The following is a 19387-nucleotide window of genomic DNA, read 5'->3' as shown; positions in this document are numbered from 1 at the left end:
TATCTGCTCTGATGAGGAGTGAACTACCTCTCTGCTCTTGGAGAGTTTTTGCTTTGGCTTATTTTAAGCCATGAGGATACACAGTCATTTTACAAGGCTGAATATGGGGGTTCAAGGTGTTCCCCTGAGGTACAGAACATCACATACACAAACTGGAAATAGATTATATCAGGAAGGGAAACACAATTAGCTATGATTTATTATGAGGAAGAGAAAGTATCATGTTGCTGAAGCTAGATTTTTTTTTGCAGGCTCTTTATACTGAAGACTAGAGTCTGGAGAATTCCAGGAGCTGGGATAGCTGTGAGTGATGGCTTATTTCAGGCTGTAAATAAAAAACACCTTTCATCAGCCGTGAAAAGAAAGGCCACACATAGGGCCAGCTTCAGGCATCAGCGAAGGAAGCAGGTGCGGCCAACAGAAAGGGGTGCCATTCTGTCCATGATTGGGACGGCACATCCACATCTTTGGCGGCAATTCGGCAGCGGGCCCCTCTCTCCCTCTTCGGTGGCAGGTCCTGCTTTTTTTTCTTCGTCTTTGCTACGGGGGGGAGGGGGCAAAAAAGCTGGAGCCGGCCCTGGCCACACTACTATTTTTATGTGAAAAAATTTCATGTTATAGCTCTAGTGCAGTGGTTTCCAAACTGGGGTTTGTGAACCCTTGAGGGTTCACAAAATGTTACAGGGGGTTCTCAGGGAAAAAAATCCCTGATGGTGGACAGAGTTGTCCCTAGGGTCCCCGTGCAGCACAGGGCCAGCAGCCCAGAGCCCCTGGACTTCCGAGAGCTAAGCAGATCAAAGCAAGCATATCTGTCGCACTGAGATTTAAACTTCGACTCATTTTAAGAAATGGCAAGGGAGGTGGATATATTCTGCAGTTTTTAAAATTAAATAGGCAGCTAATATTGTTTTTAAAATTATTATGAAGAACAAGTTTAAGCTTTGTTGTAACATGCGTTGTTTGCCGGGACTGCTCAAGACCTGAATGCTTGTATAGGAGGAACTCTCTGAGTTGGCTTCTTAAATACCTTCATGCTGTTTCACATCTGTTACTCCTTGATGAAACATAGGAGCCTTGTCTTCTAACAGGCTTATTCAAAGTGATACAAGCTACAAAAGTGAGATCTTGGAAGAGTGTTGCCGTTTTCATCATGTAATAAAAATACTATAATGATAAATAATAATAAATAGTGTGTAATAAGCATGTCATAAAAACATATTTTATATTTCCAAGATCACTGCTTTTGTAATTTATACTCAGGTAAAGGAGAAAATCCCTGGAAATAGTCATTTTTAGGAGGGGGTTCGCGTGCCTTGACATTTTAGTGAAAGGGGTTCACAGGTTAAAGTTTGGGAACCACTGCTCTAGTGGTTTAACTAAAACTACCCACGCCCTATACAATGCCTTTCCCCAAAAGAAGCATAAGATGGTGTTGCCTTTACCAGAGCACTTATGCTATTTAAACAGGCACCAGCATTCCCTACCAGCAGACAGCAATTCACGGTTTCACCCGCTGAGGGAGCCGGTCAGCATCCCCCGGATGGAGAGTGCAAGGTATGAGTGCATAATCATGCCGGGGCAGTGGCTTGTGTCCCCTGAGGCATGTACAGCAATGGATGCTTGTGCATGTGGGGAAGATACCGTGGGTGTCTCTAGTGGCGACAGCAACGCATGAGTGCGTAATGGACATGGGGAAGGGGCTAACGGGGGCTGTCCCTGCCTGCAGACAGCAATGGAAGGGTGGATTATTACTGGGGGGCGCGAGTTCCCCAGACTCTCCTTCCGAGCAGAAAGGGTCTGATCTGAGCTTGGTGGGAAGGCGCAGCTGGCCCCTCCCAGCCTGGGTGGGGGAAGGAATGACCAGCCTGGCCCTGGAGCCCTGTTTCCTGCCCGCCGTGTGAGGGGAGGAAGCGCAGGGCGCAGCAGGGGCGTACCCAGGAAGTCCCGCGCTCAAGCCTGCTGCTTTGGCCCGCGGGCAGCGAGGGGTCGGAGCGGGGCCCGCTGCTGCTGCTGCTGATGTCGGCTAGAAACCCGGGCACAGAGCTGGGTAAGGGACAGCAGCTGATCTGCCCCACTGAGTAGCCTGCACGTGCAGTGGAGGGCGGGGTGGGGGCCTGCAGCAGACACACGGGAGACATTGCCCGGCGTTCAGGTGCCAAGGGGACAGCCCGCCCCCCCAGTGGAGGTGAAACTGTCAGCAGCGCTTACTGGGGCGCTAGGGATCGTACCCACCTCAAACCCTGCCTGAGCCCAGAGCAAGCAGCAGAGGCGAGCTATATGGGCTCCTGGCTCCAGCAATATTGAGGGCTCGTGGGCCCGGCTCCACCAATGTTCAGGGCCAGGTCTCCCCCGCTGGTCCCACCTGCTCCCCCCCCCCCTTGCTGCCCCTTGCACGCGCCTCCCCGGGGGTCCTGGGGCAGAGCCTCCCTGTGTCTCCCCTGCAGCTCCATGCTGCCTCCCTGCATCAACTGCTGCTGCAGGGTCCTAGCGCCCCCCATTCACTAGAGCCAGGGCAGGCTGCCCTTACCTTGCCCTTCCCCCTCAGACCCTTTCATTTTCCGGCGGGACCCTCCACCAGAACAGCTGCCCCCCCTGCCTGCAGTCACTGCTCCTGCCCTATGCTGGGCAAGGGGCAGCCCCCTCCCCCCAGTGAGGCTACAGTGAGAGGCAGCAGCAGGGGACAAGGTGCACATGTGATGGCAAAACACCCCCCCCCCCCCAAGGCACCCACCACAGGGGAGGCAAGGGAGATTCCTGGACCTGAGAGGGGCCTTAGGAGCACATGCAGTGACAGTGGTGGGGGTGAGTGTGCTGCCAGGGGGGGGAGGGGGGCCCCTATCCCAGAGCTCGCTGTTGCTGGTGGGGAGAGGGCTGGGAGGAGTCCTCCTCTCTGGCTCCAGTCCTGGGGCAGCCTGCCTGCACCCAAAACTCATCCCCAGCCCTGCCCCACCCCACCCCAGAGCCCATACCCCCAGCCAGAGCCCTCATCCCCCCAAACCCCAACCCTCTGCTCTAGCCCTGAGCCTCTCCAACACCTCAAACCCCTCATCTCCAGCCCCAGCCAGAGCCCTTATCTTCCCCACACCCTAAGCCTCTGCCTGAGCCCCCTTCCACACCCCAAACCCCTCATCCCCAGCCACACCCATCCCCAGCCTCACCCACAGCTCTCACCTCTGCACCCCATCCCATCCCCAAACTCCCTCCCAGAGCCTCTACCCCAATCCCCTGCCCCAGCCCAGGGCCTGCACCCCAGACCTCTTCCCCCACCCAAACTCCCTCCCAAAGCCTTGGGCAGGTGGGGGGTTGAGTTTGGGGGGGGAGGCAGAGTTTGGGCAGGGGCAGATTCTGGGCACCACCAAAATTTCTACAAACCTGCCACCCCCGCCGACAAGAGCCGGTGTGCCATACTGGGGCAGACCAGTTTCCTCAGGTGGCAATTTAAAGGTCTTGGGACTCCCAGCAGTGGCTGGAGCCCCGGGCCCTTTAAATCGCTGCTGGAGCCCTGGGGTAGTGGCAGTGGGGCTCGGGTGGTGATTTAAAGGACCCAAGGCTCCTGCTGCCGCTACCGCCCCAGGCCCTGTAAATCGCTGCTGTAGCCCGGCTGCTGCTACCCCAGGGCTCCGGGGATGATTTAAAGGGCCTGGGGCGGTAGAGGCAGTGGGAGCTCCAGGTCCTTTAAATAGCCACCAGAGCCTGCCGGAGTCCTGGGGTAGTGGCAGTGGGACTCTGGCGGCTATTTAAAGGGTCCGGGGCTCCTGCTGCCTCTACCACTTGGGCCTTTTAAATAGCCGCTGGAGCCCCACCACCGCTACCCCAGGGCTGTGGCAGCAGGGCTCCGGGGACAATTTAAAGGGCCCTGGAGGGTAGCAGCAGCCGGAGCCCCGGGCCCTGCTGCTTGGCCCCTGGGGCTCTGGCGGCTATTTAAAGGGCCTGGGGCTCCACTGCGGCAGCTAGAGCCCCGGGCCCTTTAAATCGCCCCCTTTAAATTGCCCCCGAGCCCCAGGGCTCCCAGCCACCTCTGCAACTAGGAGCTCAGGGGGTGATTTAAAGGGTCCGGGGCTCCCAGCTGCTGCTACCACAGCCCTAGCACCGGGTCTTTAAATCCCAATTTAAAGGGCCCCAGAATTTAAAGGCCCTGCCTCTTCTGGTAGAGGCCACGCTTCTTCCAGTTGAGGCCCGGTCCGATCCTCAGGACTCCAGAGTACCGGCAAGTCCTTTAAGTTACTTTCATCCCTGCCTGAACCTTCAGGGAAGGGATGTGTGTGCAGAAGTAATAAAGGGACTCCAAGTTTTGTTGTTGCTGGTAGACCTATGCCTCATGGGCTGCAGCTGCAGAGAGGTTAGTGGGCCAGCTGTGACCCAACAACATGACATGTGGATCCCTCCAGAATAATTAGTATCAAGGTGGGAACATGCCAATTTCCACAAAACTTTCATCAGGAAGGGCAGAGAAAGAGAGGCTCTCTCTAGCTGGGTGGTTAGGGTACTGGCCTGGGGTATATCTTACACACTCCCAATTTCAATTCCCTGAAACCGTTTGAAAGTTTTTCTTTTTGCTCCAAAGCTCCAAAGTTGTCGAGCTATGGAATTGTCATCTTGGGGTCGGCTCTATCTGTTTGAACTATGACTTGCTAACAGTTTATATGATGAATTCTCCTGCTGGTGAATTCTGAGAAGAGATCACAGTTTTAAAGGAATTTTTGTATTATGAAAATTGTTGAGTAGCTTTTATGAGCATATTTCAACCTTCAAGGTTTTGATGATTAAATATTTGGAGTTTGCTCTTTGGACTTAGTGATTAGTCTGTGCCACGTAGTATTTTTCTTTTTTCGCAAGGGTTGACCTTACTTTTATGAACTGCTTTCTTCTGAAACAGATTATTTTCTTGATTAAACAAATATGGGGTCTGGGCCCAAAATTCGCTGTCCATAAACATTTGTGAGAACAACAGTGCAAGGGTGTAACTGCTCACAACTAGAGATTAGTAAAGCAGTATGAAGGGGCTGATTCCAAACCTGGTTTATAATCCAGGGATGTGTTTATAAATCAGATTTTCACACTATTTCAGTAGTGACAACCACAAAATTTCAAATATCCTGAGTCAAGGCCCCCAACATCATGAGATTGGCTTAAAAAATCATAAGCCATAAAAATTTCGGTTATTCTTATTTTCCTTGTTCTTTAGCCTTTATGCTAATCAAGGGTCACATTGTCAAGCTTTTCTGCATAACCATGAGGGCTAGAAATATATTTTGTTGTTGTTAAAGGAATGCTGAGATTCACTTGTAATCACCTGTCTCCAGAACCCGAAGCTCTAAGTAATACCTCAATAGGGCAAGATTTATAAAAACATTTCAGGAGTTGTCACCACTGCTATTCCAAACAGCTTTAGGTACACGCCACGAGTTCCACAAAAACATGGCAGGACTCCCTGCCCTGATTGTTTTGTGACTCTAGGGTTCTGACCGAATCAATGTTTTCTCTGTTCCTTGCACCATCCTTACTGGGTAGTGAGAGAATGGGATGTTTTTCTACTCATTGCATTCTCATTGAATCAAGGGATTCACCTTGCTCTGTACATTCCTTTTTCTTTCCTGGAGTAAAAGCAATTATTTCCCTCCATCCCCCCCGCCGGAGGGACTGATTTTGAGTTTCCCCACAAGATTACTGGGTTTTTTCGGGGGTTTTTTTTGCCCTCCATTACATTATCTTTAACGAACAGGACATCTTTTATTTCCATCTCTTTGAAATGTTGCATGTCCTACAAGTACGCTGCTGAGTTACCTTGATATAGTACAGCGGCTCTCAACCTTTCCAGACTACTATACCCCTTTCAGGAGTCTGATTTGGCTTGTATACCCCCAAGTTGCACCTCACTTAAAAACTACTTGCTTAAAATCAGACATAAAAATACAAAAGTGTCACAGCACACTATTACTGAAAAATTGCTTACTGTCTCCTTTTTACCACATAATTATAAATCAGTTGGAATATAAATATTGTACTTATGTTTCAGTGTATAGTATATAGAGCAGTATAAACAAGTCATTGTCTGTATGAAATTTTAGTTTGTACTGAATTTGCTAGTGCATTTTATGTAGCCTGTTGCAAAACTAGGCAAATATCTAGATGAGTGGATGTACCCCCGGGAAGATCTCTGTGTACTCAGAGGGGTACACACGTGTACCCCTAGTTGAGAACCACTGATCTAATGTATGATCTGTGGTAACTTGAAGTTACAGGAGAATTACTCTTAAGTATCCCTATCTGAAAGACATCTTTTTGCTGGAATATGTATGATAATGTTCAGTGTTTGACTCATACCATCGTACTGGAGGGTATGTGCAAACCTTGTATTCATGCAGATTGCATGTGTTTTTTTTAAACACTTACTTTAATGTACACATCTTATATAGTGATCACCTATGTGGTTCACTGTGAAGTGTTTATGTAGAATCCTATAATATTATCAGGCAAAGCAGGTTGTATCCCTCTCAGTAAATTGTCCTCAAATAGATCCACATGTCTAAGTGAATATAATGGAGGTAGTATTGTGTGGTGGATAGGTTATGGGACTAACTCAGGGGCACCAGGTTTTTATTTCTGGCTGAGTTCATGACTTGCTGCATAACCTTGGTCAAGACGTTCTATACATTGGTCTCTAGCTTCTACAACAAAACTCAAAAATAATGATTTGTAAAGTACTTTGAAATCTACAGCAGAAAAGTACTATATACATTTATTATTACCACTCATTCTCTGTAATTCACATTCAAGTGTGTTCAAAACATTTCTATAGCAAGTATTCCCTTCTGAAATTAATTGTTTTCCCTCTCCCAAACAGCTCTCCTCCTGGACTTATTTTGAGTGCAAGATTATAGTATGGAAAGCACTGTGGGATCCATCAGGATCAAAGGTGCCATTTAAAATGTAAAATAATGTTAGAGGTATTCCTGCCTGCATATTGGAAGAATGTTTTAAATCCATTTCTTAAAGAATAGTAATATTTCCGGACTGTTTTTTTTAGGTAGGTAAAACCTTCCTTGTGCAGCGACAGATACTGTGTCCCAAATGTTAAGGTGTTTGGGAACCAAATCTGAGACACCTAGGGTCAGATTTTCTGAGCACCTGCAGCTCCCATTAACTTCTGTTGGACTTATGGGTGCTCAGCATTTCTAAAAAAAAACATGCCCAAGGTTTTCCAAATTGGGCACAAATAAAATATATTTTTTTAAAAATCAAATGCTCTTTTTGAAAACTTTGGAGTGCTGCTGTTTTAAATATTTTTGGATTGCTTAGGTCCTATATGTATTAATTCTTTAGATGTACAATAAACTTCAAGCAGAAAGAGTCATTTAAAATAAAGACAGGTTTCAGAGTAACAGCCGTGTTAGTCTGTATTCGCAAAAAGAAAAGGAGTACTTGTGGCACCTTAGAGACTAACCAATTTATTTGAGCATAAGCTTTCGTGAGCTACAGCTCACTTCATATGCATCCGATGAAGTGAGCTGTAGCTCACGAAAGCTTATGCTCAAATAAATTGGTTAGTCTCTAAGGTGCCACAAGTCCTCCTTTTCTTTTTATTTAAAATAAAGGGCATTGTTTGGACAGAGCATGCAAACAAGCATCTGAGGACACCAGTGGATTCTCAAGAGGCAGTGATTTAACTGTCAATGGCATATTTATGCTGGGGAATGCAGAGAGAGATTTGGGTCGGATGACCTGAAAGTTTTTCATATCAAAGTCAAAGCATAAAAAAAAGACACTTTGAACGTTCACATTTCTGCCAGTTTCATGGCTTTGCTCTGATGGCAGCTGCCCGTGTTACAAACCTTTTCTCCTAGACCCATGCAAAATGGGAGGGCTCAGCAGGTATTCTAAGGGCTTAGCTAGTTTGTGCTAATGTCCTTTCAATGGCAGTGCAAAGCAGTTTCCTAATGCCTACCCGGCAATGCTTACTGCACACAATTTGGATGGTGATTCAAGTTTTCTACTAGACACAAATCAGATGTCAAGAATTATAACATTCATAAACCAGTTGGAGAACACTTCAGTCTCTCTGGTCATGCGATTACAGACATGAAAGTTGCGATATTACAACAGAAAAACTTCAAATCCAGACTCCAGCAAGAGACTGCTGAATTGGAATTCATTTGCAAATTGGATACACTTAACTTAGGCTTGAATAGAGACTGGGAGTGGCTAAGTCATTATGCAAGGTAACCTATTTCCCCTTGTTTTTTCCTACCCCCCCCCCAACGTTCTTTTTAAATCCTGGATTTGTGCTGGAAATGGCCCACCTTGATTATCATACACATTATAAGGAGAGTGATCACTTTACATAAGCTATTATCAGCAGGAGAGTGGGGTGGGGGGAGAAAAAACCTTTTGTTGTGATAATCACCCATTTTTTCATGGTTTGTGTGTATAAAGACGTCTTCTGTATTTTCCACAGTATGCATCCGATGAAGTGCGCTGTAGCTCACGAAAGCATATGCTCAAATAAATTGGTCTAAGGTGCCACAAGTACTCCTTTTCTTTTTGCAAATACAGACTAACACGGCTGTTACTCTGGAACTAGTAGACACCTAGTGGTCAAATATATTTACAAATAATTTTAAAAGATTATTCCATCTGATTTCTTCTTTTCTCTTCTCTTCTGTGCTAAAACGTGCCACTTGTACATCTAAAATGTCTTATAAAATGCCAGGAGTATAGCACTCCTATCTTTTCCATAAATGAAAGTGACACTGTTGTCCTCAACTCATGCCATATTATATAATCACCCTTTGTTTATTGCAATTTTCCATTCCTATTTTCTGTAAAGTATAAAAAAAATCATTAATTCCATCTTCTCGCTCCCTCCCCCACTGTCCCATAATATTAGAAGAAGGTAGTTACTTGATTAAAACAAAGGGCAGGTGCAGTTAGAACAGATAAAAGGAAATGCCACTTCATACAGAATACAGTCAGCCTGTGAAATTTGCTTGCCACAAGAGAGTCACGTACTGAAGGCAGATTTTGAAAAGGGCTAGAAAATTTTACAGTCTACACCATTTGTAGCTATACATGCTGAGATTGGGGAATAAATCTCCTGTATTTATATATAAACTGGTTGTCACAGGCATCAGGGAAGAAGGAATCTGTCCTCTCCCACACTGCTTCCAAAGATGCCCTGACCAGGTGCTTAGTCTGCATGTTTTACCACTTTCCTCTGAAGCACCAGGTATAGACTACTCCTGGAAACAGGATAGTGGATTTGATAGACCATTGGTCTGATTTGGTGTGGCACGGGCTACGACTGTATCAGATGAATAAAATAGACTTTTTCTGGAAAGCATTCTCCCTAGAGGAGTTACTTTTGTAATGCATGCCTTTAGCATTCCCCTCTTGCCTCATTTGGTTTCACTGTGGGTTTAGCAAACTGATATACAGACTTTCTACCAGGAAGTTTATCATAATCCTCTCGGAGAGATTTTCATACGAGGTAGCCACATCAGAGAAAGAAGGGACACCCTGTAACACACGTTACAGACAGAAAATAAAAAAGACGCTTAAAACCAGAGATGCAGCTAGTCTGTGTAGAGCCTGACTTGCGTCTAGAAATAAACCTTCCCTCGTGAGCATAAGTATGTGGGAGCTAGGGCTCAACACCTTTTAAAAATATGCCACTTATTTAGGTGCCGTACTTTTAGGCCACGTTTTCAAACTTAGGTGCCTAATGATTAGCCCCAGGCAGATGTGGGGGTGAGAGATCCTGCAGCAAATCAGTGGGAAAGTTATGACTAGAACCCAGGAAACCTGGCTACCAATCCTGTACTCTCATCATTATTACATCATTATCTGCCTTTGCAAAACAGTGTCCTCAGAATTACAATGATTAAAGTGCATTCTTGGATGTTAAACAAACAAACAAAACCCTGCCCATTTTCCTCAGCCCAGAAATCTGAGAGTAGAACGATGGATGGATGGATTTTTCCACCGGGAATATAATCTAGTTTATTTGAAAGGTATGTATTTTTATAGTTGGCATTTCTGAGCCATTTACATGTGAAATCTAGCCTGTTGGAAAGTGGCATTTATATAATGCAGCGTGGCATCCTTGTTCAAGAGAGCATAAACCTGGTTTTAATATTATTATTAATACCTAGCTTTGATATAGTGATTTTCATTAGTGGATGTGAAAGTGCTTTACAAAGGATGTAAATATCATTATATTGGCTTAATTATTAAACTGAAATTTTTTTGTGATTGGCCATTTGATTTAAATATTAAATATTAATGTTTTCTTGTGATTATTAAACTAATGTTACAGCAGAGTAGAAACTGGCTTACAGTTTCTCATTCAGGACTTATTTGTTTTTCTTTGAAGCATTAAACATTAACCATTCCTAAAGACTGGATGTTATACTTTAAGATGGGCTGGGAGCACTGCCTATGAAGGTTGCCTGAGGGGGCTGAACTGTGTGAGGTGGGAGCTGCTGAACTGATGGGGGAGGTTGCCGGGAGCGGGGCTGAACTGTGGGTGTTGAGGTCCGATGGAGTAGGGAGGCTAAACTGAAAGGAAGCAGGACTGGCCTTACCATGAGGCGAACTGAGGCGGCCGCCTCAAGTGCCAGACTGTGCGGGGGTGCCACTAGGACCCAGAGTGTATAAAATTCTGTCTGCTGCTGGTGCATATGGATTCTCCGTGCTCTAGATGCACAGAGATGATGGAATGCAGTGCTGGAGGAAGGAGGGCACAAGAGACATAACAGGCAGGCAGGAGAAAAGGTGAGAGGGAATAGCAGAAAGCAGCAGGAGCTGCAGGGAGAGAGAGGAGGAGGAGGAGCCTCTTCTGTACCTCTCTAGCACCCCCAGGAGCCTGGACTGATTCACACCAGCTTCTCAGGGAGCTTCCTGTTTCCTGCTGCTTCCCTGAACCCACTTGAGGAGAACAGGCAGTCAACTGAAGCAGTAGGAGCTAGTTAGGCCCTTAAGAGGCTGATATCTTCCCTCACTCAGGCCCTGCTACCAGCCTGCTTATTTGTCCCCTTCAACGGAGTGTTGAGAGCCACTATAGCTGGTACAGAACAGCAGTCATGAGAGAAAGAAGAAAACACCCTTCTGGGGCAGCATTCAGAAAAAGAAAGAAAAGCTTCCTTTTCTTTCTATCTAAGCAGGAAGGAGCTCTCCTGAGATACAAATGTTTACGGTGAGCCTTCCCAGTGAGGATGTGAGTAGTGAGGAGATGCCTGATCTTCCAGTTAGTCAGAGTGCCCGTGACCTGGCAGCTACTGCAGCGTCCATATCTCCATCTCAAATGGATGTAACTATGCACATTCCTGAAGAAAAGTGTAGATCAGAGAAGAGTGTGGTGGAGGCGCAAGAAACAGCTGCTGCTGAGTTTAGTTCCTTAAGTCTAGATGATCCAGGACTGTGGACCCATTTGAGCAGGAGCTTCCTTGTACTGCATGGGCCACAGCAAGTGAAAAACTTCATGTTCCCTAAAGACAATGAAAATAGAAGTTTCCATCCAACACATTACTGGCATGAAATCCCCAATGGTGACAAAGTGGCTAGGCCATGGCTTATGTACTCAGAACCCCAGAATGCTGCATACTGTTTTTGTTGCAAACTCTTCCAGTCTAATGCTCCAGCTACATTGGGTTCTACAGGAACAAAGGACTGGAAAAATCTGGTTAGAAATCTGTCATGCCATGAGAAGGCAGCAAATCACCAGAGAGCATTCCATAGGTGGAAAGAGCTTGAGATGAGAGTAAGTTTAAAGGCCACCATAGAGGATCAGCATCAAGAGAAGATTACATCAGAGTCTCTTTACTGGCAAAAAGTTCTGAAAAGGCTCATTGCCATTGTGAGAATGCTTGCTACCCAAAACATAGCACTGTGTGGCACTTCAGATCAGCTGTATGTGCCAAACAATGGAAACTTCCTTAAAATTGTGGAGCTGATGGCTAAGTTTGATGCTGTACTGCAGAAGCATCTAAGAATAGTCACCACCCAAGAAATGTACACCCACCAGTACCTTAGAAAAACAATTCAAAATGAGATCTTACAGTTACTGGCAACAAAAGTCAAACAGAAGATTGTGGCAGATCTGAAGTCAGCAAGATATTACTCTCTTATTCTGGACTGCACACCTGACAGCCATACGGAACAAATGACTTTAATGGTGCATTTTTAACAGCAACAGAATCACCAAGTTCAATGAATGAGAACTGCATGGGACAAAAAACGTTTGAGAGTTTAACTCTCGGATCCGTGTCTGTACTCCTCTGATCTTTCCTCTCATGTTGGCACCATTATCGTAGCCCTGACCTCTCATGTCAGCTATTGCAATTCCTGTATCTTCCAGCTTTTTAAGAAGCACATTTGTCATACCAGCTCTTGTAGTATCGTCAATGTCAATAAATTCTAGAAAATGCTCTCTGACAGTCACCATTGCAGGGACATTTTCACTAGGTTCTGTTGCTGTTCAAAGTAACGCTGGTGTCAGAAATTTGAACAACCACTGCACAGCACATAGGCCCCCAGAGTTACAATGCATGTAGTGACAGAACCCCTTACGGTTTAGGTGATACCCAAAATATCACATATGATCATAGTTTCTAACTCAAAAAATCAAACCTCAAATGGTAACCAATTTAACACATTCCGTTATGAGATTTGATCCTTGAGCTGTTACTTACATTTGTAGTTCTATTGAACTCATTAGGCCTATGTAAATGAGTGTGGGAGGCTGGATTTGGACTATGCTTAGTTGAATTTCTCACTTTACCACTAAAATATGCAAACACTATCTTTTAAAAAAATATTTTAATTTTTAAGCATTCAATTTAGCTGTTCAAAGGGATTAAATAAAAGTCCAACTTCTGGTCAGGAGCAAATCTGTATTTAAAAAAAGAGTGGGTTATGTAGCTTGGGTATTTATAAAGTTATGTATTGAAGCAGATTTTTAATTTATTTGTTACTGATGGAATAGCTTAGTATTATTGGATTTGTGTTGCCAATTCAAAAGGGAATGGTTTTCCTGTTAAAGTTTTAACTACGGTTTTGAAGGTTTTCAGATGTCTTCAGAGGAAAAAGTAAACTTTAAGAGAGTGATTACAGAATATTGGCTAATTAGCTGTAATGTAGCTGCTTTAATTGCTTTTATCCCTGAAGCCACATGACTATGCAGATGACTAGCAGATGACTTATTTGAAAAAAAAAAAAAGAGTGTTCACACTGCAAGGTTAATGAGCCTAATTAAATATAGTTTTCCCTAGCCAGACTCGCTCAATCATAAAGTGGGGGGGAAAATCCAAGGCAAACAGTTCTGTTTTAAAATAATGGTTATGTTCTGAATTTTAATAGACAAAAGTTAGGATTGACACTTATTTTTTTTCTGACTAAAGACATTTATGTTTAAAGGTCTGGTAAGATCCCACATGGCAAACTTTGAAAATCTATTTAGAGATGATTATGCTGATACATATTTATTTGTTTTTTCTTCTCCAACCCCTTCTTAATTAATAGAGATGTGTGCTTGAAGAAAGGATCTGTGCTGCATTGGAGTCTCCATCTGCTCCTGCTTATTACCATAACCTTTGTCCTTCCACACCACATCCCTTACAATTTTTTGTTACCCTCTCATGTCTAATATTAGATTGTAAATTCTTCTTGGCAGGGATTTTGGTCCAGATTTTTAAAAGTATTTAGGCATCGCTTCGCTCAGGATTGTAATCTGTAAAAATCTAGGCTCTTGTTTTATTTGTTCTGGTAAGCACCCAGCATGCTTTTTTGGTGCTGTAGTAATAATGATAATGAGCAGATGACTTTTTAAAGGGGTATTGAATGGGAAAGCTGAAAACATGAGTTAACAGAAGACTCCCTTAATGGGATTGTTGGTTTTCCCCAGTTGTCCAGCCATCTCTTGAATGGCACAGACTCAGTTGTGTCTTTTGTTTAAACCAAATATATCTGTTAACATGCTCGTTACTTCCTCAAATATATGTCTGTGATTCTCCCTCCCAGAGAAAGTTACCCAGAGTTCCTCAGTAGCTTTGACCCATGGGTTAACTATGACCATATGAACTGCCATAACCAGAATAGATCATCTAGTACAGTATCATGTCCCTAAGAATGCCCAGTATCAGATGCATCGGAGGAAGTTGCTAAAGACTCCAAAGTGGATAATAATGGAATAACTTGCCCGTGGGGGAAGTTTCTTCTTACCCCCTGAGGGTTTGTCTACACAGCAAAAAGCTGTGTGCAGGCCAGCTGACACACATGCTTGAATCCAGTTAGTGTAGATAACAATAGTAGTGAAGACCATGCAGTGCGGGTAACATAAGCCTTGCATGGTCCCTGGGTATGTACTCGGCTCATTAGCCCACTCTGAGGTCATTGCAGCGCTGTCTTCACTGCTATTGTGTCACTTAGGTAGGCTAACCTGTGGACAGCTTTGGCTGTGTAGACTCATGCTCAGTCAGATTTAGGTTTATGGCATAAGATAGCACAAAAGGAAAGAATTATTGATTTGTAACAAATTGGATTTAACATTCAAATTCTTCCTCTTCTGCATGCTTTGCATATTCTATACAAGCAGTTGTGTTACGACAGAGGTTTTAGCTCCATGAAGAAGTGATACAAAGTTAATTTTCTGACAGATCAACTCAGTTGTCTTTCGTAGCCTTGAACACAGTGAGTGAGTCTGGAAAGAATCAAGATATCATGAACAAAGGGGACTCTTCACTGTTTGCCGTCCAGCGCCAGAGTAACTGTGGACAGTAGGTCTTATTAGAGAAGAGGTGAAACATTTCAGACAAAGTACTGAGCTTCTAAAAGACTTGATCAAGTCTTCCAAAGGGATTGAAAGGTCGTGCTGCCCCCAGTACGTAGTAAAGTTATCAGGAGTCTTGATAAATTGCAGCAAGGTCTAATGATTCTGCCTGTACACTAGGCACGTAGGAGGAGAATCACAACTCTGACACAGATCCATGTTTTAATTCCTATCAGTAGACTAAGTCAAACGTTGTATATAATGGTTTCTGGGAAGCCAGGAACACCGATCACTTCAGGGTCTCAACATCAGATTAGCTCCAGAGGATGCAGAGGTCTTTGTAAGGGATAGTCTACGCTAAAATTGCTACAGCTGCACCGATGTAGCTGAGCCCTTGAAGCGCTGCTAGTGCAGAGAGCTCTCCTGTCCATAGGCACTGAGTTTTTCTTTTCCCTGGTGGGTGCTCCACCCCTACTTTGCCCCAAGGGCCCCCCGCCCCTTCCGTTGCCTTCCCCAAGGCCTTGCTCTCACTCTGCCTCTTCCTGCCCCCTCCCTGTGGCCCCTATGTGCTCACTGCTCTCTGCCCTCCTCCAGCTGCCAATCAGCTAATTGGGGGCGCTGCCAAGCAGCTGATTGGGGGTGCAGCCAAACAGCTGTGGCTGGTGAGTGCAGCATACCCACTATTTTTTTTTTTCCCCCATGGGTGCTCCAGTCGGTGGGAGAGCTTCTCCTGTTGACATAGCGCTGTCCACACCGGCACTTAGGTAAGTGTAACATATATTGCTCAGGAGGGTGGCTTTTCCACACCCCTGAGAGACTTAAAGTTATACCGAAGTAAGTGCTAGTGTGTACAAGCCCTAAGGGATCAGCTACCTTATAGTTAAACTGTTTATATGTGCATTTTCAAAGGTCTTCTGGTTGCATTTCATTTGTCAAAAATTCTTAAAGGGATGAAAATTCCACCACCAACCCCAGGTTATAGGAACATATAGCTATAGCCCTTTCCAATATTTTCAGAGATGTGGGGCGAGACCAGAGTGCTGTTCCTTTGAAACAGAATGTGCAGGTTTTTGACTTAGCCCATGCAGAATCATTGAGGTTCTTCTGTTATAAAATGTGTTTGCAATTACATAAATTCCTTCCACTCTGATTTTAAAGCATAAGTGGATGTGTATGGTGAATGCTGCTATAATCTTGATGGAAACTTTACAAATTTGTAAATGATCATTTGTTCTCTAGAATTACATCTAACACACTTGGTTCATTTTGATTTCTCTGCTTGCAGCCAGTATTTTCTCTCTGTCTTTGTTGCTTGTTTAATTATCTGTAAATAAATACATGGTAGTAAGAAAATGTTGGCATGGTGGGATGTTAAAATTTTGCATGTTGTTAGCTCTGTACAGATGTCTCTAGTTACTCTGCTGATAAACGCAGTTAAAACACTACATGGGCAGTTTCTAGATTGATGGAAGAATTCTTTCACTGACCTAGTGCTGTCTATACTGGGGATTAGGTTTCCTTAGCTACATCACTCAGGAGTATGGATTTTTCACACCCCTGAGCAACATAACTGAGTCAACCTAACTTTTTAGCATAGACCAGGCCTTAGTTTTTTGCGTTTATTCTGCGTTCCCACCACATCTGTCCTTAACTTTCCAGTCACACTTGTTTCCTCCTTAAGCTTCCAGCAAGTCCCAGGTCATATCTAAATTAGGAAAACAGGTTGTGCTTAAAAATGCATTGTCTCATATATTTGAACTAACATGATTTTAAACACAAACATCGATAAGGTTTAACAACTTTAAAAATGGGTTAGCTAGTCATAGTCAACCCTAGAGTCCCATGAGGAAAAAGACTTGGGCCAAGGTTTCTAAAGGTGCTTTGTGATTTTTGGTTGCCTCAGCTGTTAGGTGTCCAACCTAAGACTCTTCAAAGGGACCTGATTTTTCAGAAAGTGCAGAGTACCCACCTGCTGAAAAATTAAGCCCCTTCAAGGTACCTCTATTTGGGCTTTAAAAAATGGAGGCAGTCGGAATCACTAGTCACTTTTGGAAATGTTACCCTTGAATCGTTGCACTGTCCATAGGTAAGTTATCTTCAGGCACAGGGTTTAATTCCCTGGTCAAGAGATATTTAGGAAGAACTAGTTGCAGTTTAGCTGACCATAGATTTATAGATTATTTTTCTTTGCTTATATCTGTCTGCCTTTAGTTTCATCATTGACTCATTACTTGATCAAGAGGATATGTACACAAGTGAACATTAATTCAAACATTTGCATTGTCATGCCCTTGGAAGTTTAAAAGTTGAAGATGTAGAAGGCTCAATCCTGGAATGTGCTGAGTGCCCTCAGCTCTCATTTGCTAGTTAGCCTGTTTTCAAAAGTGGATGTTCATTGTGGGTGCCTCCAATTTTTGGTGCTCAGCTTGGAACAGTTTAGGCCTGACTATCAGAGGTGGGGAGAAGCCACAGCTCCTGTTGACTTCACTTGCAGTTTGTGGATGCACAACATCCAACTCAGTACCCACTTTTGAATGTTCTGCCTTCAATTTCCTTAAGGGCTGAGAGTGCTTAGCACCTCTTAGGGAGTATGTAGCATCTTACAGGTTTTGAGAGAGTCAGTTTGTGTGTGTGTGTGTGTGTGTGTGTGTGTTAAAAAATGGATGATTTAGAAACTGATAAATACAGGGCCTGATCTGTAGGCTCCTAGTTTAAATTCGCCTAGGACAATAGTGACCCAAACTCCTTACCATCACAGGCGTTGTGTGGTAGCTTTGGTGAAAGGTGATGGCATGAGTATAGAACCCAGGAGACAAGTGTCCACATCACAATTGGTTATAACTGGCAGCCTGAGCAGAGAGCAGCCAAAGATTGAACGGGCATGCTCTTGCCCCTCAAGGGACAAGTGAGGGGTTAGTGAAGCACACTGGTGGGCAGTGTGAGGAAGCTGAACCGCCATTTCTGTGCTGTACTTCTTATAGGCATAGAAGATTTCAGAGTCCAGGACTAGCAATCTGCCATCCTTCAACACCATTAAATTAACTCAGAAGTTTTAAAGGGAAACAAAAAGTCAGTATATACATCTGATTCACAGACCCTTCACTTGAATAAGTGTTGACAAGGTGTCACGTTAAAGGGGTTTTTAATATTTTGGATTGGTGAAAGGCCTTTAAGCCCTTAAAGGGACACATGAGTCCAAAGCTGCCTTCAAAGGACTTGAATTATAAGGAGGACCTCTCCTTTTTAAATACCACTAAAATATATTAAAAATACACTAAAACTAATGGGAGTTTTCTTCGTAGACCTTGGCTCGATCTCAAGAGTGCAAGTGAATCAACCTGCAGTTATAAGGCATGCAGAACAAATTCAGTCACGAAGAACTGTGAAAAAGGATTGGCAAGTAAGTGCTCTTTTTAAGCATTCTGTTCCTGTATATTTAAAGCAGTCATTTTCGCTCTCTAGACTGTAGTATTGAATTTCATTCAAGATGCATGTAAACCTAAAAGATTGTGGTTGTCCATGTCTTATTTTAATAATTTGTATTTGATGATGAGTTGGAATAAGATAATGCATTTATCCAAAAAAGTTAAAAACCTGATAACTCATGAGTGGCCAAACTACAAATGAATTGCAGGCATCTTTATTCATGAGTGGATTAAATTGTATATTACTATCCTAGCATATTTATTCTGTTTCCCAGACACATCTCTCTACAAAGTCTTATTTTTTAATTTTAAAGCTGTATGATATAATTGTGGTCCCTGTCAAGTTTGACCTACCTAACTGGTTTTTTTTCCTTAACTATCCCGAATGGGTGATTTTTGCTTAACTAGTTACGTACAATTCAAAATACTCAATTTACTGTGGGACTCATGGTAAAGAAATTAGTACATCATGCATGTTAAGGGGGCTGATTCTGCAACCCTTGTGCATGTTGAGCAGTATTTTGCCAGGAGTCCCACTGGCTTCAGAGGGGCTACTTGTTACATTACATTATAATTGGCATTTCTGAGCTTATGGCTGGTGGCAGCCCTCTTGACAAAACTTGTGATGCTAGAGGCCAAATTCAGCCCTGGTGTAAGTGAGCACAGTTCCCATGGATCACAGTGAAAGTTCTCTGTTTACATCAGGATGCATTTGGTGTTATCAATGTGAAAACCCAGTGGAAGAATCTGTAAGACCGCTTTCTACCCTGGTATAAGAACTGTTTAACAATCATAACGTTAATAGTTCAAAAACACACTTTTAAACCATCATTTTTTCTCCAGTCTGTTACAGCAAGTTTAAGGCAGGTTGGAAGCGTCCCCCCAGCATTAGGCTGAGAAACACCAGTAGTGATTAAAAAAAAATCTTGGAGTGCTTCTTAACCTAGAGAACATTTAGATGCTTGGAGCCTGATTCTCTACTCCCTTTCATTTGTACCTGTGTGAAGTGGGTATAAAACAAGAGCCAGCAAACAGAGCTGTAAACAGGGGGAGTTTGAGTGGGAGGTCTGTTGCAGGAGAAGGGAGGATTGGGCAAGCCCCTGTACCTTAAAGGCAGTGAGTGAGTTTTGTGTGTGTTGTGTGTTTTTTTCTGTTTTGTGGGGTGGGGTTGGTTTTTGTTTTGTTCTGTTCAGTTTGC

The 19387-nt window shown here is 43.9% G+C and overlaps 1 protein-coding gene across 3 annotated transcripts in view; it reads left to right on the top strand.

Moving 5' to 3' along the window:
- The first annotated feature begins 1451 nt into the window (after nt 1-1451).
- Nucleotides 1452-19387, top strand: part of DERA (deoxyribose-phosphate aldolase) — a 93564-nt gene continuing 75628 nt past the window's right edge. Inside the window, exons 1-2 of one of the 3 annotated variants that reach the window (XM_048827760.2) lie at nt 1452-1554; nt 18067-18164. Coding sequence is in view for 2 of the 3 variants with exons in the window: in XM_048827739.2 (XP_048683696.1) it covers nt 9965-10010; nt 18067-18164 (144 nt within the window). In the remaining variant the exon portion in view is untranslated. Of the gene's footprint in view, nt 1555-1880; nt 2048-9949; nt 10011-18066; nt 18165-19387 lie in introns of those variants that run through there. The other 2 variants (XM_048827750.2, XM_048827739.2) reach the window with 2 other exon arrangements.

Source organism: Caretta caretta, chromosome 1 (genome assembly GCF_965140235.1).
Source record: "Caretta caretta isolate rCarCar2 chromosome 1, rCarCar1.hap1, whole genome shotgun sequence".
Classification (NCBI taxonomy): Eukaryota; Metazoa; Chordata; order Testudines; family Cheloniidae; genus Caretta; species Caretta caretta.
This window is presented reverse-complemented; position numbering and strand designations above follow the sequence as displayed.